Source organism: Meleagris gallopavo, chromosome 31 (genome assembly GCF_905368555.1).
Source record: "Meleagris gallopavo chromosome 31, MGAL_WU_HG_1.1, whole genome shotgun sequence".
Taxonomy (NCBI): Eukaryota; Metazoa; Chordata; class Aves; order Galliformes; family Phasianidae; genus Meleagris; species Meleagris gallopavo.
Genome location: NC_139434.1, coordinates 143,104 through 168,515, shown reverse-complemented (window position 1 = coordinate 168,515; position 25,412 = coordinate 143,104). Strand labels below are relative to the sequence as shown.

The 25,412-nt window shown below is 66.6% G+C and overlaps 2 protein-coding genes and 1 pseudogene across 4 annotated transcripts; 2 read left to right on the top strand and 1 right to left on the bottom strand.

Annotated features, from left to right (window-relative positions):
• Positions 1-1,702: 1,702 nt before the first annotated feature.
• OS9 (OS9 endoplasmic reticulum lectin) lies at positions 1,703-9,878 on the bottom strand. The gene is given in 16 exon segments (XM_085212159.1): positions 1,703-2,245; positions 2,519-2,631; positions 2,712-2,816; positions 3,484-3,529; positions 3,532-3,693; positions 4,062-4,237; positions 4,240-4,354; positions 4,588-4,676; positions 5,046-5,091; positions 5,197-5,360; positions 6,618-6,819; positions 6,929-7,027; positions 7,116-7,192; positions 7,881-7,944; positions 8,045-8,221; positions 9,683-9,878. Coding segments are annotated over 16 exon segments (1,905 nt in total). The 5' UTR covers positions 9,821-9,878; the 3' UTR covers positions 1,703-2,113.
• On the top strand, positions 8,702-25,243 carry B4GALNT1 (beta-1,4-N-acetyl-galactosaminyltransferase 1). 3 transcript variants are annotated; one of them, XM_085212158.1, is made up of 12 exons: positions 8,702-8,892; positions 11,309-11,378; positions 13,611-13,828; positions 14,674-14,835; positions 15,914-16,020; positions 16,606-16,643; positions 17,298-17,478; positions 18,220-18,321; positions 18,391-18,578; positions 19,970-20,110; positions 23,004-23,241; positions 24,960-25,243. In XM_085212158.1, exons 3-12 carry the CDS (start codon positions 13,620-13,622, stop codon positions 25,172-25,174), a joined length of 1,581 nt encoding a protein of 526 aa, XP_085068284.1. In that variant the 5' UTR covers positions 8,702-8,892; positions 11,309-11,378; positions 13,611-13,619; the 3' UTR covers positions 25,175-25,243. The 3 variants fall into 3 exon arrangements, with proteins under 3 accessions (XP_085068284.1, XP_085068283.1, XP_085068282.1); XM_085212156.1 differs by lacking the exons at positions 8,702-8,892; positions 11,309-11,378; positions 13,611-13,828 and having other exon boundaries at positions 14,220-14,835; XM_085212157.1 differs by lacking the exons at positions 8,702-8,892; positions 11,309-11,378; positions 13,611-13,828; positions 15,914-16,020 and having other exon boundaries at positions 14,219-14,835.
• Positions 11,387-13,608, top strand: LOC146542417 (uncharacterized; annotated as a pseudogene).
• Positions 25,244-25,412: the final 169 nt, after the last annotated feature.

The window sequence follows — 25,412 nt, the reverse complement described above, 5'->3', positions numbered from 1 at the left end:
CCTCCACCCCCCCATCAGTGCCCCCCATCCGTGGCTGTTTCATCTCCCCCTCCCCATATCCTCACATCAGTGCCACCACATCCGTGCCCCCCCCGCCGCATCCCACCCCTTCTTCACCCCCCCATCGTCACCCCCCCTCAGCCCTCACACCCCAGTTTGTGGCACCCCTCCCCCCCCCAGAATTATCCCTCATCAGGAGCAGAGCAGACCCCTCCCACACCCCCCCGACCTTTTCTACGACCTTTTGTACACCCGCCCCCCCCCGCCATGACCATGCACCCCCCCTTTTACCATTTCCCCCCAGTTTTTCTCTCTGTCCCTTTGAGAGCCCCTTTAATTTATTCCTTTGTTCAGCGTTAGGATATAGAGCCACCCCCCCCCCCCGCGGTACCGCGGTGCCCAACGGGTTGAGGGGGGGACACCAGCGGGACCCCCCCGCCTCTCCCGCTGGACCTGGGGGGGAGGGGGAGGGGTGAGGGGTCACGGTGCCCCCCCTCCCCCCAATCCGCCCCAGGACCCCATGAATGTATGGGCCCCACCGCCGTGATGCCCCGCGCCCCGTGGGGCTGAGCAGAGCCCCCCCCCCCAGAACTCGGACGGGGGGGCCGGGTGGGGCCGGGGGGGTGGGGGGGTTTGGGATCGTGTACAGCATTTTCTGCTCTCGGGTGTAACTGTACGTAACAATGTCGGAGTCGGCGCTGTGTTACTGTGGTGGCTGTGCTGTGGTGGAGTGGGGGGTCGTGGGGGGACGTGGTGGGACATGGGGACATGTGGGGGACATGGGGGGATGTGGGGTGACATGGGAGGACATAGGGGATATAGGGATAAGGGGGGATGTGGGGACGTGGGAGATATGGGGACATGGGGATGTGGCACTGCAGTGTGGGGCGGAAGGAGGAGCTGGAACACATGGGTGGCAGTGCCATCCCATAGGGACACGGCAGCACTGCTATCCCATGGGGACACAGCAGGGGTGGCAGAGCCATCCCATAAAGCCACATTGGTGGCAGTGCCATCCCATAATGCCACGGGGGGCAGAGCCATCCCATAATGCCACATTGGTGGCAGTGCCATCCCATAATGGCACGGGGGGGGCAGAGCCATCCCATAATGCCACATTGGTGGCAGAGCCATCCCATAATGCCACATTGGTGGCAGAGCCATCCCATAATGCCACATTGGTGGCAGCGCCATCCCATAATGCCACATTGGTGGCCGTACCGCGCAATGGGACACGTGGTGGACAGCGCCTGGTGCTGAACTTCGGGATGGACTGAAATGCAAAGGAGTGGGCGTGGCTTACACGGAACGGGCGTGGCTTTGCGTCGAGTGGGCGGGGCCAGAGCCGCCCTGCCGTCACGTGCAACGGCGGCGGGGGGGCAACGAGTTGGGGGTGTGGGGGTCGTGGGGGGGCGAGGGGGGCGGGGTGCAGGAGGTGCGAGGGCCGTTGGGACTGAGGAGCGTTGGGTTCAGTGGGGGGCGGTTGGGGGGAATGGAGGGGAGACGAGTGGGATAATGGTCCGTCCCCCCCCCCCAAAAAAAAGCCCCACTCATTACTGACCCCTAATGAGGGCCTGGAGGGCGCTGCTGGGGACCCCAACCCAGTCCTCAGGGAGGGGCAGCCCCCCCCCATCCCAAAGACACCACAGCCATGGGGGGGGGGAAGAGACAGACGGACAGAACCACGCAAGGACACAGGCCTCGATTAATTAATTAATTAACACCGGCGGGGGGGGGGGGGGGGGGCGCACATCTCATTATGAGAAAGAGCCCCCCCACACACACACAACGAAAGGGGGGGGCCATGCAAACACCCCCACAGTAACAACAGGAAACCTCCCTCCCCCCCCCAATTCCTGCCCCTCCCTCCCCCCACCCTCAGTGCAGGATTATGGGGGGGGGCCATGGGACATCCCTCCCCCCGCAGTCTCAATTCCTCTTGGGGCAATGGGGGCTCAGATCACTGCCCCCCCCCCCGCAGACCCCCCCAAAGTGGGGCACAGAGGACCTCCACCCCCTCTGCCCCCCCCCCAGGGCTGGTATTACCCCTAGCGGGGGGTAGCAGAGTATAACCCCCCCCAGTCAGCAGTGGTGTGGATGAATTGGGGGGGGGTCACAACTCGTGGTCCTCAGAGTCGCTGGGGGGTGGGGGGGTCTCGTCGCGGCCCCCCCACACGAAGCGATAATTGTCCTCCAGCGTCTGCAGCCGCCGCCGCTCCTTCTGCGCCTCCTCGGAGCCCTGGAGCTGCGGGGGGGGCACAATGGGGGGGGCACAATGGGGGGGCACAATGGGGGGGGCATAATGGGTGCCCACAGCAGTACGACCCCCCTCACCCCAAATCTGCCCCTCCCTCCCCCATCCCAGCCCCCCCATATCTCAGACCCCCATCTCCGCCCCCCCCCTCGCCTCAGACTCCCCCAATGCCCACATCTCACCTCCCCCCCCCGACTCTTTTTCACCCCAGTGCCCCCCCCACCCCCTTCCTGGTGCCTCAGCCCCCCCCGCCCCCCCACCCACCAGGACATTGAGGAAGATGTCCTTCAGGTTTTTCGTGTCCTCGTCCGACAGCCACTGCGCATCGTCCCCCCCCGCGTCCCCCCCCGCCGTCACGATGGTGATCCGGATCTTCCCTGGGGCGGGGAGCACTGAGGGGGGGGGGTCTGAGCACCGTGCCCCCCCCGCCCCCCCGCGCCCCCCCCAGCCCCATTACCTTCCGCTCGCAGCCCCTCCTTGGCCAGCAGCTCCCTCACTTCTCCCTCCAGCTGCTGCAGCCGGGGGGGGCCCTGAGCCGCCTCCTGAACACGGCCCCCCCCCGCTGCGGGGACAGCGCTGTGTCACCGGGGGGGGGGCACGGGGGGGCTTTGGGGACGGGTGGCACTGAGGGAGGACAGAACGTGGGGTGGTGCCAGCAAAGGCACAGGGGTGGTGATGGGGGGGGCACAGAGCACAGGGGCGGTGATGGGGGGGGGGGGCACAGAGCACAGGGGCGGTGATGGGGGGGGCACAGAGCACAGGGGCGGTGATGGGGGGGGGCACAGAGCACAGGGGCGGTGATGGGGGGGGCACAGAGCACAGGGGCGGTGATGGGGGGGGCACAGAGCACAGGGGCGGTGCTGGGGGGGGGGGCACAGAGCACAGGGGCGGTGATGGGGGGGGGGCACAGAGCACAGGGGCGGTGATGGGGAGGGGGCACAGAGCACAGGGGCGGTGCTGGGGGGGGGCACAGAGCACAGGGGCGGTGATGGGGGGGGGCACAGAGCACAGGGGCGGTGATGGGGGGGGCACAGAGCACAGGGGCGGTGATGGGGGGGGCACAGAGCACAGGGGCGGTGATGGGGGGGGCACAGAGCACAGGGGCGGTGATGGGGGGGGGCACAGAGCACAGGGGCGGTGCTGGGGGGGGCACAGAGCACAGGGGCGGTGATGGGGGGGGCACAGAGCACAGGGGCGGTGCTGGGCTCACAGTGAGGATCTGGGCTCACCGGGTGCTTGCGGGGTGGGGGGGTCGGGTTGAGCCGCGCTCCTCCCGGCGCCCTCCCCCTCCTCCCGATCCTTGGCGGTGGGGGGGGGCTCGGGGGGGCGGCCCCCTCCAGCCGCTCCATCAGGCGGCGCAGGGTGGCGGCCAATGAGGAGGAGGCGCGGCGACGGTCGAAGTCCCCCTTCAGCCCCTCCGCCTCCAGCTCGTCCTCCACCTGGGGGGCGGGGGGGGAAGTCGGGGGGGTCAATGGGGAAGGGGTTCAGGGGGTTTCAGTGTGGGGGGGGGGGCAGTGGATGTCAGTGGGGGGGGGTTGGGGGGTATCGGGGGTCAGGGGATGTCGATGGGGGGGACGTCGGGGGTCAATGGGGGAGGAGGGGGTTTCAGTGCAGGGAGTCAGGGGGTGTCAGTGGAGAGGGGGGGTCAGGGGGTGTCATTGGGGGGGGAAGTCGGGGGGTCAGCAGGGGAGGGGCAGGGAGTGTCGGGAGTCAGGGAACGTCAATGGAGGAACAGTTGGGGGTCAATGGGGAAGGGGGGTCGGGGGTGTCTTTGGGGGGCAGTCAGGGGAGCCCCCCCAGCACCCACCTCGCTGATGATGCTGTCGAACTCCTTCTCCATCTCCGTCTTCACCTCCTCCTTCAGCTGCGCCATTTGCTCCCGCGGCAGCAGGACCCCCCCCAGCTCCTTCTCAAACCCCCCCAGGAGCTCAGCGTCCTCCTCTTCTTCTTCCTCTTCCTCCACCTCTTCTTCCTCCTCGGTGCTGGGGGGCTCCTCGGGCCGGGGGGGTCGGAGCTGGGGGGCTCCGGGCCGGGGGGCTCTTTGGGGCTGGGGGCATCGGGGTTCTTCTCCACCCGCTCCTCACCGCCCTTCTCCTGGGTCTGGAGGAACGAGGAGGGCTCAGCCCTATGGGGCCCCAAATAGAGGAGGGGGGGGCAGGAAAAAAGGGTGCCTCCCCCCCCCGACCCGATCCACAGGGACACCCCCTGGGGGGGCTGGTAATGGGGAACCCGAGGCACAGAGGGGAGGGAAGGGCCGTGGTGGGATCACCACTACAATCCAGCCCCCACCCCCCGCCCCCCACCAGCCGGAACCCCCCCTCCAGCCCCCCCACCTTCCGGGTGCTCTCCTTCAGCTCCTCCAGGAACTGCAGCAGCTCCCGGGGGCTCCGGATCACTTTGAAGTGGATCTTCTTACGGCCGTCTGCAACGGGGGCGTGGAGAAAGTGGGGTGGGATGGGGGGGGGCACCGGGGGGTGCAGTGAGGGGATGCAGAGGGGACAGCGTGGGGGGGAGCATGGGGATGCAATGGGGACAGAGCTGGGGTGGCACAGCGGTGCGGCGGGGATGCAATGCAGGCAGTAGAGGAACAGCGCAGGGACGCAGAGGAGCAGTGCTGGGGTGACACTGGGATGCAGTGGGGACAGAGCAGGGATGGCATGGGGATGCAGTGGGGGGCCACAGTAAAGACATTGTGGGGACAGAGCAGGGGTGGCACAGGGGTGCAGCGGGGGCAGCAGGAGGACGCAGTGGGGACGCAGGCAAAGCAGCGGGAGGACACTGAGGAACCCACCGGCCGTGTCTGTGCTGCCGCCTGTCCCCGGCGCCGCCTCCCCGTCCTGCGGGATGGAGGCAGCAGTGGGGCGGGGGGTGGCGGCAGGGTGGGGGGCTCCAGCCATCAGCCCCCACCCCCCACACCGCCCCCAGCCCCCTCCAGCACTCACTGTGCCGGCGGCCCCCGGAGCAGCGGTGGGGACGGAGTCGGTGTCACCGCGTGGCGCCTGGGGGGGGTCCGGGGGGGGGTCGCGGCCGTCCCTCTCGCTCCAGAGGCGGCTGTCGAGCGTGCGCAGCTCCTCTGAGATCTCCTCCACCTTCCGCTTGGTGTCAGCTGGGCACGGCGACAACAGCAGCGCAGCACGTCGGCCCCAGCCCCACGCCGGCCCCAGCCCCACGCCGCCTCCCCAACCCCCAGACCCCCCCACCCCCTGACTGCCCTGAAACCTCAGACCCACTCTTAACCCCTGGAACCCCCCCCAACTGCAGGACCCGCCACCCCCTGGACCCCCCCAATCCCAGAACCCCCCCACCCCGACTGCCCCCCAACATCAGACCACCCCCAACCCCAAACTTCCCCCCCGGGACCCCTCGCCAATCCCCTGACACCCCCCCACCCCCTGACCCCCTCAATCTCAGACCCCCCACCAACCCCGAACCCCCCCACATCCCAGCCCCATCCCCCGAGGCCCCCTCAGGACTCCTCCCAAACCCCCCCATATACGAGACCCCTCCCCAAACCCTGTCCCCCCATAACCCCGCCCCCCCAAACCCTCCAAGACCCCCCCCGAGACCCCTCCCCAGACCCCATCCCCCAGGCCCCCCCACCAATACCCGCACCACCCACAACCCCAGGGGTCCCCCCAGGACCACCCCCCAATCCCCTGACCCATCCCCCACCCGACCCCCCACCAACTCCCAGACACCTTCCGACCCCTCAAGACCCCCCCCCCCACCCCCTGTACAGCCCAACCTCAGACCCCCCCCACCCCTGATTCCCTCAACCTCAGCTCCCCCACCAACCTCCCAGACAAACTCCCCACCTCCCAAGACCCCCCCCACCCCCCGTACAGCCCCAACCTCAGACCCCCCCACCCCAGCCCCCCCTGCCAACCGTTGGAACTCCCACCCCAACCCCCCCAGGACCCCTCCCCAATCCCTGGACCCCCTCAACCTCAGACACCCCCCCCCCCCCCCAACCTCAGGAGTTCCCCCACGGGGCATCAGCCCCCCCCGCCCCTCCCCACCTCCAGACCCCCCCACCCCCTGGCACACGCCCCAACGCCCCACCCCTCAACCACCCCCATGAGACCCCTCCCCAACCCCTGACCCCCCCACCCCAGCCTCCCTGCCAACCGCCAGAACTCCCCACCCCGACCCCCCCGGGACCCCTCCCCAATCCCCGGACTCCCCCAACCTCAGGAGTTCCCTCACAGGGCATCAGCTCCCCCTCGCCCCCCCCCCACCCCCCGGCACACACCCCAACCCCCCACCCCTCAACCACCCCCACCGGATGCTCCCCCCCCCACCCCTGACCCCCTCAACCTCAGCCCCCCCGCCAACCCCTGGGACCCCCCCGGCCCCCACTCACAGACTTGCTCTCGGACGTATCTGACGTACTGCTGGGGGCTGAGGGCGGGCTGGCAGCGGATGTTGAGGGGTGCCGCTCCGGGGGGGGGTCGCAGCCAGGGGTGTTGGCAGAGCCGCCCCGTGTGCACCGTCAGCACGTAGGAGCACGAGTGCGGCTCGTCCACGCGCGCGATGTAATCCCCAGCCCCCTCCTCACACACAAACTGAGGCGCGCAGCGTCAGCCCCGCGTCCGGGGGGGGCGGGGGGGGCGCCCCGTTGTGTGTGGGGGGGTGGGCTGGGGGTCCGCGCCCCCCCGCGTGCTCGGCGCTTACCCGCACTTCGGCCTCCCTGGGCGAACCGGTGAGGTCGCAGCGGGAGCCGTTGCCGTAGCTCTGGCTGTGGTAGCGCTTCAGGCGGTGCTGCGTGGAGGCCTGGGGGGGCGGGGGGGGGGGCGCGGCGATAAGTGGGGACGTGGGACCCCCGGGGGTCTGCTGGCCACCAATGGGGCTGCGCACCCACCTGGGCTGCTGCGTCGTCCCAGTCGAAGGCTGACTGGAAGTGGCCGAGGAAGAGGATGTCGCCTTTGATCTCCGAGTCTGGGGGGGCACACGGCGTGGGGGGGGTGAGGCAGTGAGGAGGGAGGATGGAATGGGGGGAAACTGGGGTATGGCTGGGGGGGGAACCGCTCATCTCATTGCAGGTTGGGGGGGTGGGGTTTGGGGAGGGGTCCTGGGGGGGAGTTGGAGGGGGGCAGGGTGGAGGGGGGCTTGGGGGGGTGGAGGTTGAGGGGGTCAGGGGGGGCTGAAGGTGTGAAGGGGCCACACCTCATCTATGGGGAGGGGGAGGAACAACACTTCACCCTGGGGGGGGGGAACAACAACACATCTTTGGGGGGGGGGGGTGACACCTCACTTTATGGCCCTGGGGTCTCCTTGTGTCACCCACCCACCCCCGGGGGTCCCTTTGTGTCGCCTCTCCCTCTATTCCAGCCTGGCCCTGAGGGTCCCCTTCTGTCACCACCCCCCCCCCCCCCCCATCACCAGGGATCCCCTCGTGTCATCCCTCCTCACTGGGGGGAACATCTCGGGGGGGGGGGAGGGGAGGGAACACACCTCATCTTTGGGGGGAGGGGAGAAAGAGAGAGAACACCCCCGTCTGGGGGGAGGGCACACGCACACAGCTGTCTGGAAGGATGGGGGGGGGACGACACACCCGACCCCCCCGTGTGGGGGTCACAGACACGACTCCCTTGTCTTGGAGGATTTGGGGGGGGCACAGACCCACCTTCCACGTGGTACTGCTGGATGTGCTTCCCATAGCAGAAGCGGTACGTCCACCAGTCCTTGGTCTGCAGGACACGGGGGGGGGGGGTTGGGGACACCAAGGGGGGGGGGCAGCACGCCGTGCTCCCCCCCAGCCCTTCCCACCCCCTCGCTGTTCTCACACACCTTGAGCAGGCAGGGGGCCGCGGCCATGGGGCGCAGCAGCTCGGCCACCCCCGAGCCGTTGTAGGGCCGCGATTCTGGGGGGGGGTCGGGGGGGCGACGAAGGGCGGCGGGGGGCAAACGGCATTCATAGCGCTGCTGGAACACTGAGGACACCGTCACCACGTCGGCCGTCTGGTGCTGGGGGGGCACAGCACAAAGGGGGGTGGGGTTGGGAGGAATGGGGGGGGTGACGCTGCTGGGGGGGCTGGGGGGGGAGTGGCGCCGGCAGAAGAGGGGGTACAGGCAGATGGGTGACGTGGGGGGGTGAGAATGGTGGGAGGAGTGACGTGGGATGGGCGGGGGGTGGGGACACAAGGGGACCCTGAGGGCCAGGCTGTGACGGAGGGAGGGGGAACAGAAAGGGACCCCCGGGGGGGGGGGGAGCGACACGAGGAGACCCCAGGACTAGGCTGGGGGGGGGTAATGCAAGGGGACCCCCAGGGCCAGGCTGGGGGTGAGGGACACAAGGGGACCCCTGGGGATGGGGAGGGGGTGGTGACAGAAGGGGACCCTCAGGGCCAGGCTGGGATGGAAGGAGGGGTGACACAAAGGGACCCCGGGGGGGGGTGGGTGACACCCCAGGGCCAGGCCGAGGGGCGGGGGGGGCGGTGACACAGGGGGACCCTCGTGTCGGGGGGGTCGGGGGGGCCCCCGCCAGCACAGCTCCGTGGGCGCAGACTTTGCCCCATGCCGCGCCCCGCTGACGGCATTGCGGAAGCGGCTGCTGGGCGCTGCTCCGGGTCGCCGCCATCGCTGTCACCATCGTCACCGGCCTCGTGGTGACGGCTGCAGCCCCACACAGCACTGAGGTACGGCCCCACGGGGACCCTCCGTCTGGGGAAGGTGCTCCACCCCCCCCCAAAAGCCCCCCGCTGTCGCCGCGCATCCCTTGCCACCCCCCCCCCCCTTCCTGCTCACGTTTCCTGCCTGGGCCCAGCGCTGCTCCTCTCCCCCTGCTGTTCCCATTGGGCCCCGCAGCCCACCCCGCAGATCCCACCCGGTTTGGATCCGGGCCCCATTCCCACCCCATCCCCATTGTGGGGCTGCTGCCCCGTCCCGTTCCTGTTACCCATTCCTGTTAGTGCCCCTTCCCCATCCGCGCCCCTTCCAGTGCCCCAGTCCCACTCCCAGCACCTGTTCCCAGCGCCCTCCTCCCACTGCCCGTTCTTGCTGCCTGTTCCCATTCCCACACCCACTACGCTTCTCCCACTCCCGGCTCCCGCTCCCAATCCCTGCATCCAGCACCTGTTCCCAGTGCCCTCCTCCCATTCCCAGCCCCAGTTCCCAGCGCTCATAACCCGCCCCTGATGCTCGTTTCCACCCCCTCTCCCGTTATCCGTTCCCGGTTCCCAGTTCCCCTCCCGCTGCCCGTTCCCGGTTTTCAAACCCAGTTCCCAGTTTTCAGTACCCATTCCCAGTTCTCTACATCCCCCCCAGTTCTCACAGCCCATTCCCAGTTTCCAGTTCCACGTTCCCAGTTCTCACTCCCAGTTCCCAGTACCCCCTCCCAGTTCCCATTCCCAGTACCCCCCCTCCCCCCCCCGCCCGTGCCCGGCCCTTCGCCGCACGCCGCGCCCCCCGCAGCCCCCGCACGGTCACCTGCCCGGCCAGCACGGGCTCCCTCAGTATCTCCAGCCCGTACGCCATCTCGCTCAGCTCCCGCACGTTGAGCGCTCCGTTCGCCGCCCGCAGCGCCGCCAGCAGCGCCAGCAGCGCCAACCCCGGCGCCGCCGCCATCTTGCCCCGCCGCCCCGCTTCCGCCCGCCGCCTCGCTCGCTCGGCCCGCCCCTCCTGGCGAACCGCGTGCCGATTGGGCGGCTGGCCGTCAGTCGGCGAGGAGAGCGCCTCCTATTGGCTGCCGGGCGGGGAGGGAGCCCCCTGGATTGAGGCCGTTGCGGGAGGGCGGCGGCGGCGGCGGCTCCGTGCGCGCACGCGATTGGGCCGAGTCGTCGCGGTCGCGGCCAATGAGAAGGCGCGGCCCCGCCCCGCGGGGTGACGCGGTCCCGCCCCTTAAAGGGGCAGCGCGGTGGCGCAGCGCGCTCCCATTGGCCGAGCGGGATGCAGGCGATTCCCGCCTCCTGATTGGTGGAGGCGGCGGAGCATCCCGGGGGAGGGGGGAAGAGGCGGTGGCGGTCACGTGATTACCGAGAGCGGGGATGGGGGGTGGGGGGGCAGTGGGTCCGATCCCAGCGGGGCTCAGGGGGCTGTGGGAGCCCTCTGTGCCGCAGCCGGGACCGAACGCGCACCCCCGAGCCCCCCCCGTTCACGCACACCCCGTTAAACCCCTCTCTCAGCCCCCAGCCCCCCACGCTGCCCCCCAGCCCCACATATCGCCCCCACATCCCCCTCACCCCCATAACCCCCCAATCTGCCCTGCCCCCCCCCTTTATCCCCTCCCTTTGTCCCCCCCGCCCCGCCCCCCCCGCCGCCCTCCCGCTCTCAATGACTCCGTTGTGCGCTCCCAACGTGGGCACAGAGCCCGCCCTGTGCCGCCCCCCTTTTTTTCTCCCCCCCCTACTTTGTGTCCCGGACCCGCCTCCCCCCCCCCCCCCACAGCCCCCCCCGGCCGCTCCCGGAGCTGCGGCGGTGCCGTTCCGGTTCGGGTCCACCGGGGGCGCACTCATAGCCCCCCCCCCCCCGGACTGGTACCGGTGCGGCCGCGGAGCTCCGGGAGGCGCCGGCAGAGCCAGGTAGGGCCCGGCCGTATCGCGATATATCGCGGCGTGGGGGGGGAGGGGGCAGCACCTCGACAACGACATCAGCGGCCGCCGCATCCCCCCCCCCCCAGCACCCACCACCCCCGGGGCCTCGCAGCCACCGCCCCCCCCCAAACCCTCCCCTCAACTCGCCCCCCCCAGCCCCACCCCTGCATCCCCATCACCCCCCATCACCCCCCATCACCCCCAGCTCCCCCCCGCTCCCCATGTGGGTTATGGGGTTATTTTTTATGCCGGGGGGGTTGTTGGGGATGTCGCCCTCCCCCCATAGGTCCCATGTGGGTTACGGGGTTATTTGGGGGGGGGCGGATATGTTGGGGGGGAGTCACCCACCGCCTGTGCCCCCCTCCCCAGTACGTTCCCATGTGGGTTATATACATGTTTGGGTTTTTGGGGGGGATTTGGGGGGTGCCCCCCCCACATTCCCTCAGTACCGGGGTGGGATCGGGGGCTCTGGGGCTGTGTGCCCCCCCCGTTCCCCGGCGCCACCCTCTGTCCGCATCCCCAGCCGTTCCCGGCAGAGCCATGAGTGTGGGCTGAGCCCCCCCGACCCCCCCGGGAGCAGCGGCCGCGCTGAGGTGAGGGGCTGAGGGGGGAACTGGGGGGACTGGGAGCACTGGTCTGCATTGAGGATGCTGGGAGGCACTGGTTTGCAATGGGTGGAACTGGGGACACTGGGTGGCAGCGCAAGGCAGTGGGAGCACTGGTTTGTACTGGGGACACTGGGTGGCAGTGCACGGCACTGGGAGCACTGGTTTGTACTGGGGACACTGGGTGGCAGTGCATGGCACTGGGAGCACTGGTTTGTACTGGGGACACTGGGTGGCAGTGCACGGCACTGGGAGCACTGGTTTGTACTGGGGACACTGGGTGGCAGTGCACGGCACTGGGAGCACTGGTTTGTACTGGGGACACTGGGTGGCAGTGCACGGCACTGGGAGCACTGGTTTGTACTGGGGACACTGGGTGGCAGTGCATGGCACTGGGAGCACTGGTTTGTACTGGGTGGCAGTGCAGTGCACTGGGAGCACTGGTTTGTACTGGGTGGCAGTGCATGGTACTGGGAGCACTGGTTTGTACTGGGTGGCAGTGCATGGCACTGGGAGCACTGGTTTGTACTGGGTGGCAGTGCATGGCACTGGGAGCACTGGTTTGTACTGGGGACACTGGGTGGCACTGAGTGGAACTGAGGACACTGCTTTCCACTGGCTGGCACTGGTTTGCACTGGGAGCACTGGTTTGCACTGGTTCCTACTGGGGACACTGGGTGGCAGTGCTGCGGGCACTGGGAGACTCTGGTTTGCACTGGTTTGCACTGGTTTGCACTGGGAGGTACTGGGAGCACTGGTTTGCATTAAGGATATTGGGAGGCACTGGTTTGTACTGGGTGGCACTGCATGGAACTGGGGACACTGGTTGGCAGTGCAAGGCACTGGGAGCACTGGTTTGTACTGGGTGGTAGTGGGAGGCAGTGGGGACACTGGGTGGCAGTGAGGGGCACTGGGAACAGTGGTTTGTACTGGTTTTCACTGGGGACACTGGGCAACAGGGTGAGACACTGGTTTGGCACTGGTTTGCACTGGGTGGAATTGGGAGCACTGGTTTGGCACTGGTTCCCACTGAGGACACTGGGTGGCAGTATGGGGGGCACTGGTTTGTACTGGGAGCACTGGGAGCACTGGTTCCCCCCAGTTCTCACTGGTTTGCACTATTTTGCACTGGTGTACACTGGTTTATACTGCTGTGAATAGTGCCATACTGGTTCCCATACTGGTGTGCACTGGTTTATTTGTTCTGGTGCACATTGGTTTCTACTCGCACCCACTGGCTCTCACTGGTTTGTACTGGTTCTCACTGGTTTATACTGGTTCTTAGGGGTTCATACTGGTTCTCACAAGTTCATACTGGTTCTTGCTGGTTCACACTGGTCCCCATGGGTCTATACTGGTGCACACTGGTTTACTGACACCGCTGGCTCTCGCTGCTTCCTGGGGGGCTGCGCAGCAGCATGTGGTGCTCTGTACTGGGTCATACTGGGTCATACTGGGACATACTGGGTCATACTGGGACGTATTTGCTCTTACTGGCTCTTACTGGCTCATACTGGTTCATACTGGTTCACACTGGCTCATACTGATTCATACTGGTTCTTTCCAGCTCTTACTGGCTCTTACTGGTCCATACTGCCTTTTACTGGTCCATCCTGGCTCATACTGGCTCATACTGGTTCATACTGGTTCACACTGGCGCATACTGTTTCATACATGCTCTTACTGGCTCATACTGGTCTATACTGGCTCATACTGGCTCATTCATACTGGCTTGTACTGGCTTGTATTGATACTTAGTGCTTTTTTTCTGGCTTATACTGGCTCTTAGTGGTTCATACTGGCTCATACTGGTCTGTACTGGTTCGTACTGGCTCATACTGGTCTGTACTGGTCCATACTGCCTCATACTGGTCCATCCTGGTCCGTACTGGCTCATATTGGTCTGTACTGGTCTGTACTTGCTCATACTGGTCTGTACTGGATTGTACTGGCTCATACTGGTCCGTACCGGTCTGTACTGGCTCATACTGGTCCATACTGGCTCATACTGGTCCATACTGGTCCATACTGGCTCATACTGGTCCGTACTGGCTCATATTGGTCTGTACTGGTCTGTACTTGCTCCTACTGGTCTGCACTGGTTTGTACTGGCTCATACTGGTCCGTACCGGTCTGTACTGGCTCATACTGGTCCGTACTGGCTGATACTGGTCCGTACCGGTCCATACTGGCTGATACTGGTCCGTCCTGGTCCCGCAGCCCCGCAGGATGCGGCCGGGCCCGAAGCCGCTCTGCCTGCTGCTGCTGGCCTCGGCCTCGCTGGCCGCGCTGCTGCTGCACCTGTGTGCCCCCAAAGCCCCCCCCCGCAGCGTGGATCTGCGGCACCCCCAGAGCGAGCGCCTCCCGGCCCCCCCGCCCGGAGCCCCCCCCCGCGCCTACCCACACATCGCCTTCCGGCTGAAGGACGACGTCATGGGGTGAGTGGGGGGGCGGGGGGGCAATGGGGGCAATGGGGGTCTGGGGGGTATTGGGGCAATGGGGGCATTATGGGGGCATTATGGGGGTATTATGGGGGCATTATGGGGGCATTATGGGGCCATGAGAGAAATGGGGGTGATGGGGAGAATGGGGAAACTGGGGGCACTGGAGGGAAAGGGGATACTGGGGGCAATGAGGGCACTGGGGGGGGGGGGGACTGGGGGCACTGGGAGCAACGGAGGCACCGGGGGAAGGGGGATACTGGGGGCACTGGGGTGATTGGGGGCAATGGGGGGCGTGGGAAAATGGGGGAATATTGCCGTGGTGCCACGGTGGTGTGGGGGGCACTGGGGGGCACTGGGGGGCACTGGGGGCCATGGTGATGCGGTGATACGGTGCCATGGTGATACGGGGGTGTGGTGCTGCAGTGCCGAGGTGCCGGGGTGGTTGATATGGTGCCATGCTGCTATGATGCCATGGTGCCATGCTGTTCTGGTGCCATGGTGTTTTGGTGCCACAATGCCACGCCGTTCTGGTGCCATGGTGTTCTGGTGCCATGGTGCCATGGTGTTTTGGTGCCATGGTGCCATGGTGTTTTGGTGCCACGATGCCACGCCGTTCTGGTGCCATGCTGCTATGATGCCATGGTGCCATGGTGTTTTGGTGCCATGCCGTTCTGGTGCCATGGTGTTCTGGTGCCATGGTGTTCTGGTGCCATGGTGTTTTGGTGCCATGGTGCCATGGTGTTCTGGTGCCATGGTGTTCTGGTGCCACGCCGTTCTGGTGCCATGGTGCCACGATGCCACGCCGTTCTGGTGCCACGCCGCTCGGTGGTGCCACGCAGGCTGCTGCCCAGGAACGCGTGCTCGTGTGAGGCAGAGCCGGGGCTGCCGCTGCCGCTGTTCGGGCAGAGCCACAGCGTGGATTTCGGCAGCGCCTTCGGCCCCGACGAGCTGCCCCGGCTGCAGCGGCTGCGCGAGAGAGAATATCGGCGGCACCGGCTGCGGTGAGCGGCACTGCGGGGGGCGGGGGGCCGTAGGGGGCTGGGTGGGACCCCAAGGGCCACGTAGGGCAGATGGGTGCCCTGGGGGCCATATGGGGCTGAATGGGACCCTGAGCAACATATGGGGCTGGGTGGGTGCCCTTGGGGCCATACGGGGCTGGGTGGGGCACATGGGGTCCATATGGGGCTGGGTGGGGCACATGGGGTCCATATGGGGCTGGGTGGGGCACATGGGGTCCATATGGGGCTGGGTGGGTGCCCTTGGGGCCATACAGGGCTGAGTGGGGCACATGGGGTCCATATGGGGCTGGGTGGGTGCCCAGGGGCTGACTGTGACCCCAAGGGCCATATGCAGCTGACTGGGACCCTAAGGGCCATGTAGGGCAGATGGGTGCCCTTGGGACCATATGGGGCTGAATGGGACCTCAAGGGCCATATGGGGCTGAGTGGGGCACATGGGGTCCATATGGGGTCGGGTAGGACCCTAGGGGCCATATAGGGCCAAATGAGACCCTGGGGGTCATATATGGCTGAATGGGACCTCAGGGGGCCATATAGACGAGAGTGGAATCCTGGGGGCCATATGGGGCTGAGTGGGGCACATGGGGTCCATATGGGGCTGGATGGGTGCCCTTGGGGCCATATGGGGCTGAGTGGGGCACGTGGGGACCATGTGGGGCTGGGTGGGACCCTGAGCTCCACATAGGGTAGAAAAGGCCCCTGTGGTCCGTACAGGGCTGAATGGGACCCTGGGGGCCATATGGGGCTGGGGGAGCTTTGGGGGCCATATGGGGCTGAATGGACCCTGGGGGCCATATGGGGCTGGGGGAGCTTTGGGGCGCTGGGTGGGGCTGAGTGGGACCCTGGGGGCCATATGGGGCTGGGGGAGCTTTGGGGCGCTGGGTGGGGCTGAATGGACCCTGGGGGCCATATGGGGCTGAGGGAGCTTTGGGGCGCTGGGTGGGGACCCTGATGTCCTTATAGGGCAGAAAGGAACGATGGTGTCCGTAGTGGGCAGGGCGGGACCTGTGGGGTCGGGGGGGACGTGGGGGGGAGCCTCCAGCCAACTGCCCCCCCATAGGGTGCAATCCCCCGCTGACCGCCTGCTGGTGGTGCCAGCCAACTCCCCCCTGGAATATCCCGCCCAGGGGGTGGAGGTGCGGCCGCTGCAGACCGTGCTGGTGCCTGGTAGGGGGCGGGGGGCACGGGGGGGCACGGGGGGGCGGGGCTGGGGGGGAGGGGCGTGGAGAGGGTATGAGGGGGAGGATGGGGGGTATGGGGGGAAAGAGGGGAAATCCGGGGGGATGGGGGGGAGGGGAAAAGGCGGGGGGACGGAGGGAAGGTTTGGGGGGAGTGAAAGGTTGGGGGGAGGTATGGGGGGAGGGAGACTGGGGTCGTGGGGGGGAGGGAGAGGTAGGAAGTGATGGGGTGGGGGGACACGGGGGGGTTTGGTGTGAGGGGGGCAATGGGGTGGGGTGGGGAAATGGGGGGGAAATTGGGAGGCGGGAGGGAGAGGGAAGGTGGGGGGGGACATGGTGGGGGGGGGAATTGGGGGGTGGGGGGGAGGGGGAAGGTGGTGGATTTGGAACAGGGGGGCAAGGGGAAAGTTGAGGGGAAGTGGGGGGGTCACGTTTGAGGGAGGTGAGCACTGGGGGGGGTGTTTTGGGGCCGGGGGGCGACATTGGGGACACAACAAAAGGGGGCACAAGGGGGAAGGGCTGGGGGAGAGGCGATGGGGGTCTGATGGGCCCCCGACCCCCCCCCGATCCACAGGGCTCAGCCTGCAGGCAGCGAGCAGGACGGCCTATGAGGTATGGGGGGCACGGAGTGGGGGGGGGAGATGGCCGTGGGGTGACAACAGCGGGACCTGGGGGGGGCATAATGGCCATGGGGTGACAGCGATGGGATTGGGAGGGGGGAGTGACACCAGTGGGACCTGGGGGGGGGGCTGATGGCCATTGGGGTGACATCAATGGGACCTGGGGGGGGGGGGCACGATGGCCATGGGTGACAGTGATGGGATTGGGAGGGGGGAGTGACATCAATGGGACCTGGGGGGGGGGGTGATGGCCATTGGGGTGACATCAATGGGACCTGTGGGGGGGGGGATGGCCATTGGGTGACAGTGATGGGATTGGGAGGGGGGTGATGGCCATTGGGGTGACACCAGTGGGACCTGGGGGGGGGGGGCACGACGGCCATGGGTGACAGTGATGGCATTGGGAGTGGGGAGTGACATCAATGGGACCTGGGGGGGGGTGATGGCCATTGGGGTGACAATAACGGGACCTGGGGGGGGGCACGATGGCCATGGGTGACAGTGATGGGATTGGGAGGGGGGAGTGACATCAATGGGACCTGGGGGGGGGGTGATGGCCATTGGGGTGACAATAACGGGACCTGGGGGGGAGATGGCCGTGGGGTGACAGCAGTGGGACCCCATGGTGTCCCCCCCCCCCCTCCAGGTGAACCTGACGGCCACCCTGGGGACGCTGGCGGTGGCGGCGGGGGTGGAGGGGGTGACGGTTCGTGGTGACGGGGGGTCCCAGCTGTCACTGGCGGCCGCCCGCCTGGATCACCTGAACAGGCAGCTGCAATTCGTCACCTACACCAACACCGTGTTCCACCCCGACACCGCAGACATCGGTGCGCTGGGCTGGGGGGGGGGGGGGGGGGGATGCGGGTGGGAGGGAGCTGGGGGTGGCAGGGCTGAGGTGGTAGGGGGGCACTGAGGGTGATGTGGGGGTGGGGGTCATAGGGGGAGGGGATCTGGGGTGGCATGGGAGTGGGGGGGGCACAGTGGGTGCAGTGGGTGACATGGGGGGTGAGGGGGGGTGGCACTGCAGTGACACAAGGGGGTTTGGGGGGGGTGGGGGGAGCTGCCATGGGGTGACACCAGTGGAACCTGGGGTGAGGGGCAGAGTGGCCATGGAGTGAGAATAATGGGATGGGGGGAGACGGCCATGGGGGGGGGGGGGGGGCGGGGGGCACGAGGGCCATGGGGTGACAGCAATGGGACATGGGGGGGGGGGGCACAAAGGCCATGGGGTGACACCAGCAGGACATGGGGGGGGGGGGGGGCACGATGGCCATGGGGTGACAGCAATGGGACATGGGGGGGGGGCAAGATGGCTGTGGGGTGACACTAGTAGGACATGGGGGGGGGCACGATGGCCATGGGGTGACACCAGCAGGACATGGGAAGGGGGGGCACGATGGCCATGGGGTGACAGCAATGGGACATGGGGGGGGGGGGGGGGGGCACAATGGCCATGGGGTGACACCAGCAGGACATGGGGGGGGGGGGGCCACAGGCGCTCCGCCGCAGGTCGGTTTGGGGCACCGTGCCCCCCCCGAGCCCCCCCCAATCTCCCCTTTGCCCTGCAGTGCAGTTCTCCACCCCCGGGCACGAAGCCTCCTTCGCCATCCGCATCCGCCACCCGCCCACCCCCCGCCTCTACGGCTCCGGTGACAGCGATGGGGACGGCGGTGAGTGACCCAAAAAAAACCCCCCGGACCCCCAGCCCCCCCCAGGCGGGCGCTGATGGCCCCCCACAGGGTACAACGTGACGGCGCTGGTGACCATCGCCACGAAGACGTTCCTGCGCTACGACAAACTGCGGGCGCTCATCGCCAGCATCCGCCGCTTCTACCCCACCGTCACCATCGTGGTGGCCGACGACAGCCAGCGGCCTGAGAGCCTGCAGGGCCCCCACCTGGAGCACTACCTCATGCCCTTCGGAAAGGTGGGCGGGGGCAGCGGGGGGGCGGGGAGAAGGGTTGGGTCATTGGGGTCTGATGGGAGCATGGGGTGGGGGGCACTGGGGTCCTGTGGGGCCAAAGGATGGGGTTGTTGGGGTGTGATGGGAACACGGAGTGGGGACAGTGGGGTGGAGGGACTGTGGGGAGAACGTTGGGGTGTGGGAGCATGGGGGGGACAAGATGGGGTGGTGGCACCGCAGGGCAGGGGCTGTGTGGGGCAGGGTGTGAGTGGGGCAGGCTGTGTGGGGCAGGCTGTTGTGGGGCAGGCTGTGTGGGGCAGGCTGTGTGGGGGACAGGCTCTATGGGGCAGGCTGTGTGGGGGCAGGCTGTGTGGGGGCAGGCTGTGTGGGGCAGGCTGTGGGGGGCAGGCTGTGTGGGGGGCAGGCTCTATGGGGCAGGCTGTGTGGGGGGCAGGCTGTGGGGGGCAGGCTGTGGGGGGGGCAGGCTGTGTGGGGCAGGCTGTGTGGGGCAGGCTGTGTGTGGGGCAGGCTGTGTGGGGGGCAGGCTGTGTGTGGGGCAGGCTGTGGGGGGGGGCAGGCTGTGTGTGGGGCAGGCTCTATGGGGGGCAGGCTGTGGGGGGCAGGCTGTGTGTGGGGCAGGCTGTGTGTGGGGCAGGCTCTATGGGGCAGGCTGTGGGGGGCAGGCTGTGTGGGGGGCAGGCTGTGAGGGGCAGGCTGTGGGGGGGGCAGGCTCTATGGGGCAGGCTGTGTGGGGCAGGCTGTGTGGGGCAGGCTGTGGGGGGCAGGCTGTGTGTGGGGCAGGCTGTGTGGGGCAGGCTGTGTGGGGGGCAGGCTGTGTGGGGGCAGGCTCTATGGGGCAGGCTGTGTGGGGGGCAGGCTGTGTGGGGGGCAGGCTGTGGGGGGCAGGCTGTGTGTGGGGCAGGCTGTGTGGGGCAGGCTGTGTGTGGGCAGGCAGGCTGTGTGGGGGAGGCTGTGTGGGGGGCAGGCTCTATGGGGCAGGCTGTGTGGGGGGCAGGCTGTGTGGGGGGCAGGCTGTGTGTATGGGGCAGGCTCTATGGGGCAGGCTGTGTGTGGGGCAGGCTGTGGGGGCAGGCTGTATGGGGCAGGCTGTGTGGGGCAGGCTGTGTGGGGCAGGCTGTGTGTAGGGCAGGCTGTGTGGGGCAGGCTGTGTGTGGGGCAGGCTGTGTGGGGGGCAGGCTGTGTGTAGGGCAGGCTGTGTGGGGCAGGCTGTGTGTGGGGCAGGCTGTGTGGGGCAGGCTGTGTGGGGCAGGCTGTGTGTAGGGCAGGCTGTGTGGGGCAGGCTGTGTGTGGGGCAGGCTGTGTGGGGCAGGCTGTGTGGGGCAGGCTGTGTGTGGGGCAGGCTGTGTGGGGCAGGCTGTGTGTGGGGCAGGCTGTGGGGCTGACCCGCTGTGCAGGGCTGGTTCGCGGGGCGGAACCTGGCCATCTCCCAGGTGAGCACCAAATACGTGCTGTGGGTGGACGACGATTTCATCTTCACGGCGCGGACGCGGCTGGAGAAGCTGGTGGACGTCTTGGAGCGCACCAGCCTGGACCTGGTATGGAGGCAGCCGGGCTGCCCCACAACAGCCCCACAGCGCCCCACAGTACCCAACACCCAACACCCAACAGCCCCACAACAGCCCCACAACACCCAACACCCAACAGCACCCAACAGCACTCAGCAACAGCCACACAACACCCGACAACAACCCTACAGCACCCCCCAACACCCCACAGCGCCCCACAGTACCCAACATCCAACACCCAACAGCCCCACAACAGCCCCACAACACCCAACACCCAACAGCACCCAACAGCACCCCACAGCGCCACAGCGCCCAACAGTACCCAACACCCAACAGCACCCAACAGCCCCACAACAGCCCCACAACACCCAACAGCACCCAACAGCACTCAGCAACAGCCACACAACACCCGACAACAACCCTACAGCACCCCACAACGCCCCACACCCCCCACAGTACCCAACCCCCAACAACACCGAACAGCCCCACAACAGCCAACAACAGCCCACAGTGCCCCACAACAACCCCAAACAACCCCACAACCCCAAACAGTCCCGCAACACCCCACAGCACCCAACAATATCCAACACTCAACAACACCCCAAAGTGCCCCACAACAACCCTACAGCGCCCCACAGTACCCAACACCCAACAACACCCAACAACAGCCCCACAACACCCAACGACAGCTCACAGCACCCCACAACAGCCCACAACAACCCTACAGCACCCCAGAACAGCCCCACAGTACCCAACACCCAACACCCCAACACACCGATCCCCCTCACAACACCCAAACACCCCACAACACCCCCAACACCCCCACATCCCACTACACCCCAACAACACTCTGAGAACCCAACAACACCCCAACATGCTGACACCCCCACACTCCAACATCCCACTGCACCCCAACACCCCATCTCGACAACACCCCACCAACACCCCAAAACCACCCCAACAGCTCCACAACACCCCACCAACACCCCAAAACCACCCCAACAGCTCCACAACACCCCACCAACACCCCAAAACCACCCCAACAGCCCCACAACACCCCACCAACACCCCAAAACCACCCCAACGCCCACAACACCCACCAACACCCCAAAACCACCCCAACAGCCCCACAACAACCCACAAACACCCCAAAACCACCCCAACAGCCCCACAACACCCCACCAACACCCCAAAACCACCCCAACAGCCCCACAACACCCCACCAACACCCAAACCACCCAACAGCTCCACAACACCCCACACCCAAAACCACCCCAACAGCCCCACAACACCCCACCAACACCCCAAAACCACCCCAACAGCCCCACAACCCCCACACCCCAAAACCACCCCAACAGCCCCACAACACCCCACCAACACCCCAAAACCACCCCAACAGCCACAACACCCCACCAACACCCCAAAACCACCCCAACAGCCCCACAACACCCCACCAACACCCCAAAACCACCCCAACAGCCCCACAACACCCCACCAACACCCCAAAACCACCCCAACAGCCCCACAACACCCCACCAACACCCAAACCACCCAATAGCCCCACAACACCCCAACACCCCAAAACCACCCAACAGCTCCACAACACCCCACCAACACCCCAAAACCACCCCAACAGCTCCACAACACCCCACCAACACCCAAAACCACCCCAACAGCCCCACAACACCCCACCAACACCCCAAAACCACCCCAACAGCCCCACAACACCCCACCAACACCCAAACCACCCCAACAGCCCCACAACACCCCACCAACACCCCAAAACCACCCCAACAGCCCCACAACACCCCACCAACACCCCAAAACCACCCCAACAATGCCCTGACATCCTGACACCCCAACACCAAAAACCGTCCCAACGCCCCCACAACACCTCGACATTCCAACAACACCCCAAGATCCCAAACTGTGACACCCCAACAGCACCCTGACGCCCCAACACCCAGACCCCCACAACACCCTGACAACACCCCAAAAACACCCCAAAAACACCCTGGCACTCCAACATCCCACTGCACCCCAACACCCCGAAACCCCAAAACCCCAACAACACCCCAACGCCCCAAGATGACCCCAAAACCCGGAGCTGGGGGTCCCTGCTACCCTTTGGTTTTATGGGATTGGCGCAGTGCTTTGGGGCGCGGTGCTCTATGGGGTCAGGGCATCGCTGTGGGGTGTCAGCATCCCGCACCCCATTGCCATATCCCATACCCCAAATCCCATATCCCATTCCCACACCCTGCACCCCATTGTCTCACCCCATCACCACCCCCCATATCCCACACCCATTGTCTCACCCCATTATTCCCACACCCCATTGCCATATCCCACACCCCATACCGCAGTCCCATACCCCATTCCCACACCCTGAACCCCATAGTCTCACCCCCTTACTCCCACACCCCATAGTCTCACCCCACACCGCATGATCTCCCCCCATTCCTTCCGCACCCCATTGCCATGTCCCATACCCCATATCCCACACCCCATACCCCATAGTCTCACCCCATTACTGCCATACCTCATTGCCATATCCCACACCCCATATCCCGTTCTCACACCCCGCACCCTGTACCCCATAGTCTCACCCCACACCCCATCATCTCCCCCCATTCCTCCCGCACCCCATTGCCGTGTCCCACAACCCATTACTCCCACACCCCGCACCCCATTCCACACCCCACACCCCATTACTCCCACACCCCACCCCATCACACCCCACACCCCATTCCCCACCCACACCCCATTACTCCCACACCCCATACCCCATTCCCACACCCCACACCCCATTACTCCCACACCCCAACCCCATTCCCACACCCCACATCCCATTACTCCACACCCCACAGCCCACAGCCCACAGCCTCACCCCACGCCCCCGTCTCCCCCATTCCTCCCGCAGGTAGGCGGCGCTGTCCGTGAGATCTCCGGTTTCACCACCACGTACCGGCAGCGGCTGTCGGTGCGGCCGGGCGGTGCGGGCGGCGACTGCCTGTGGGCGCGGCCCGGCTTCCATCACCGCCTCTCGGGCTTCCCGGGCTGCGTCGTCACCGACGGCGTGGTCAATTTCTTCCTGGCCAGGACCGATAAAGTCCGGCAGGTGGGATTCGATCCGAGGCTGCGCAGAGTGGCGCATCTCGGTGAGTTGGGGGCGGGGCGGGGAGTCACGTGGGGGGGAGGGGGGTTATGGGGGTCTGTGGGGTCATGGGGGGTCATGGGGTCATGGGGGTGTGGGGGGTCATGGGGTCATGTGGGGGTCAGGGGGTCATGTGGGGGGTCAGGGGGTCATGGGGGTCTGTGGGGTTATGGGGGGTCTGTGGGGTCATGGGGGGTCAGGGGGTCGTGGGGAGGAGGGAGGGTTATAGGGTCATAGGGATTATGGGGGGTCAGGGGATCGTGGGAGGGAGGGGGGTTATGGGTTCATGGGGTCACCTGGGGGGTCTGTGGGGTTATGGGGGTGAGGGGGGTCATGGGGGTCACGTGGGGAGTCAGGGGGTCTTGGGGGGTCGTGGGGGGAGAGGGGGTTATGGGGTCATGGAGGTCGTTGGGGGGGCAGGGGCTTTCTGGGGGGGCGGGGAGTTATGGAGGTCTGTGGCTTTATGGGGAGTCTGTGGGGCCATGGGGGGTCAAGGGGTTGTGATGGTCTGTGGGGTTATGGGGGGTCAGGGAGTCGTGAGGGGTGGGGGGTTATGGAGTCGTAGAGGTCACGTGGGAGGTCAGGAGGTTATGGGGTTATAGGGGTCATGGTGGGGTGAGGGGTTATGGGCTCGGTGGGGTTATGGTGGTCTGTGGGGATATGGGAGGTTATGGGGGTCATGGGGGGGAGGAGGGTTATGGGGTCATGGGGTCACCCGGGGGGTCTGTGGGGTCGTGAGAGGGTGGGGGGGTCATGTGGAGCCTGTGGGGTTATGGGGTCATGGTGTCACCTGGGGGATCGGAGGGTCATGGGGCGGCAGGGCGGTTATGGGGGTCTATGGGGTCACCCAGAGCGTCAGTGGGTCATGGGGGGATGGAGGGGTCTGTGGGGTTATGGGGGTCTGTGGGGTCACCCAGGGGGCCAAGGGGTCATGGGGGGGGAGTTATGGGGGTCTGTGGGTTTATGAGGGGTCAGTGGTCATGGGGGATCAGGGGTCATGGGGGGTCAGGGGATCATGGGGGGGGCAGGGAGTTATGGGGTCACGAGGGTCATGTGAGGGGTCGGGGGCCATGGGGGAGTGGAGGGATTATGGGGGGGCGGGGGGTTATGGGGTCATGGGGGGGCAGGGCAGTTATGGAGGCCTGTGGGTTATGGGGGTCTGTGGAGTCATGGGGGGTCTGTGAGCGCAGGTTCTGGGGTCATGGAGGGTTCATGGGTGTCTATTGGGGGGGGGGTCATTGGGTCCTTGGGTATCTGTGGGGTGGGGGTCATGGAGGTCATCAAGGGGTGTCTGTGGGGTCGTGGGGGGTCTGTGGGGTGGGGTTATGGGGTCATGGGGGTCACCAAGGAGTATCTGTTGTGTGGGGGTCATCATGTTGTGGGATGTCTTTGGGTCATGAGGGGTCTGTGGGGTGTGGGTTCTGAGGTCATGGGGGGGTTCACGGGTGTCTATGGGGTGGGGGTCATGGGGTCACGAGGGTCACCGTGGGGGTATCTGTGGGGTGGGGGTCATTGGGTGGTGAGGTGTCTGTGGGGTGGGGGTCATGGGAGTCATCAAGGGGTGTCTGTGGGGTCGTGGGGGGTCTGTGGGGTGGGTTATGGGGTGGTGGGGGTCACCGGAGGGTACCTTTGGGGTCATTGGGTGGGGGGTGTCTGTGGGGCGGGGGTCGCGTTGCCGTGCGTCGCGGTGGCGTCCACGCGGCCGCTCCGTGTCCCACCCAGAGTTCTTCATTGACGGGCTGGGGGTGCTGCACGTGGGCTCCTGCGAGGACGTGGTGGTGGATCACGCCTCCAAGCTGGCGCTGCCGTGGCGCAAATCGGAGGCGGATCGGCTCTACGCCCGGTACCGCTACCCCGGCAGCCGCGACGACGGCGCCCGCCTCAAACACAGCCTCTTCTTCTTCAAGAATCGGTTCCAGTGCATGCTGGGCAATTAGCCCCGCGCCACGGGCACTGCGGCATCGCGGGCGTCGCGGGGGCTTCCAGGACTTTGGGCTCTGCGGGCAGCGCGGGGACTTTGGGCGCCGTGGGAACTTTGGGGTCCTTTGGGCGCCATGGGAACTTTGGGTCCTTTGGGCGCCGTGGGAACTTTGGGTCCTTTGGGCGCCGTGGGAACTTTGGGTCCTTTGGGCGCCGTGGGAACTTTGGGTCCTTTGGGCGCCGTGGGAACTTTGG

Bases quoted from the DNA above. Each gene is read 5' to 3' on its own strand.
- B4GALNT1 (XM_085212156.1), top strand. From the start codon at position 14,282: ATGGTGCCATGCTGCTATGATGCCATGGTGCCATGCTGTTCTGGTGCC. The intron at 14,836-15,913 runs GTGAGCGGCACT...GCCCCCCCATAG, and splicing joins TATCGGCGGCACCGGCTGCG to GGTGCAATCCCCCGCTGACC. The intron at 23,242-24,959 runs GTGAGTTGGGGG...TGTCCCACCCAG, and splicing joins GCGCAGAGTGGCGCATCTCG to AGTTCTTCATTGACGGGCTG.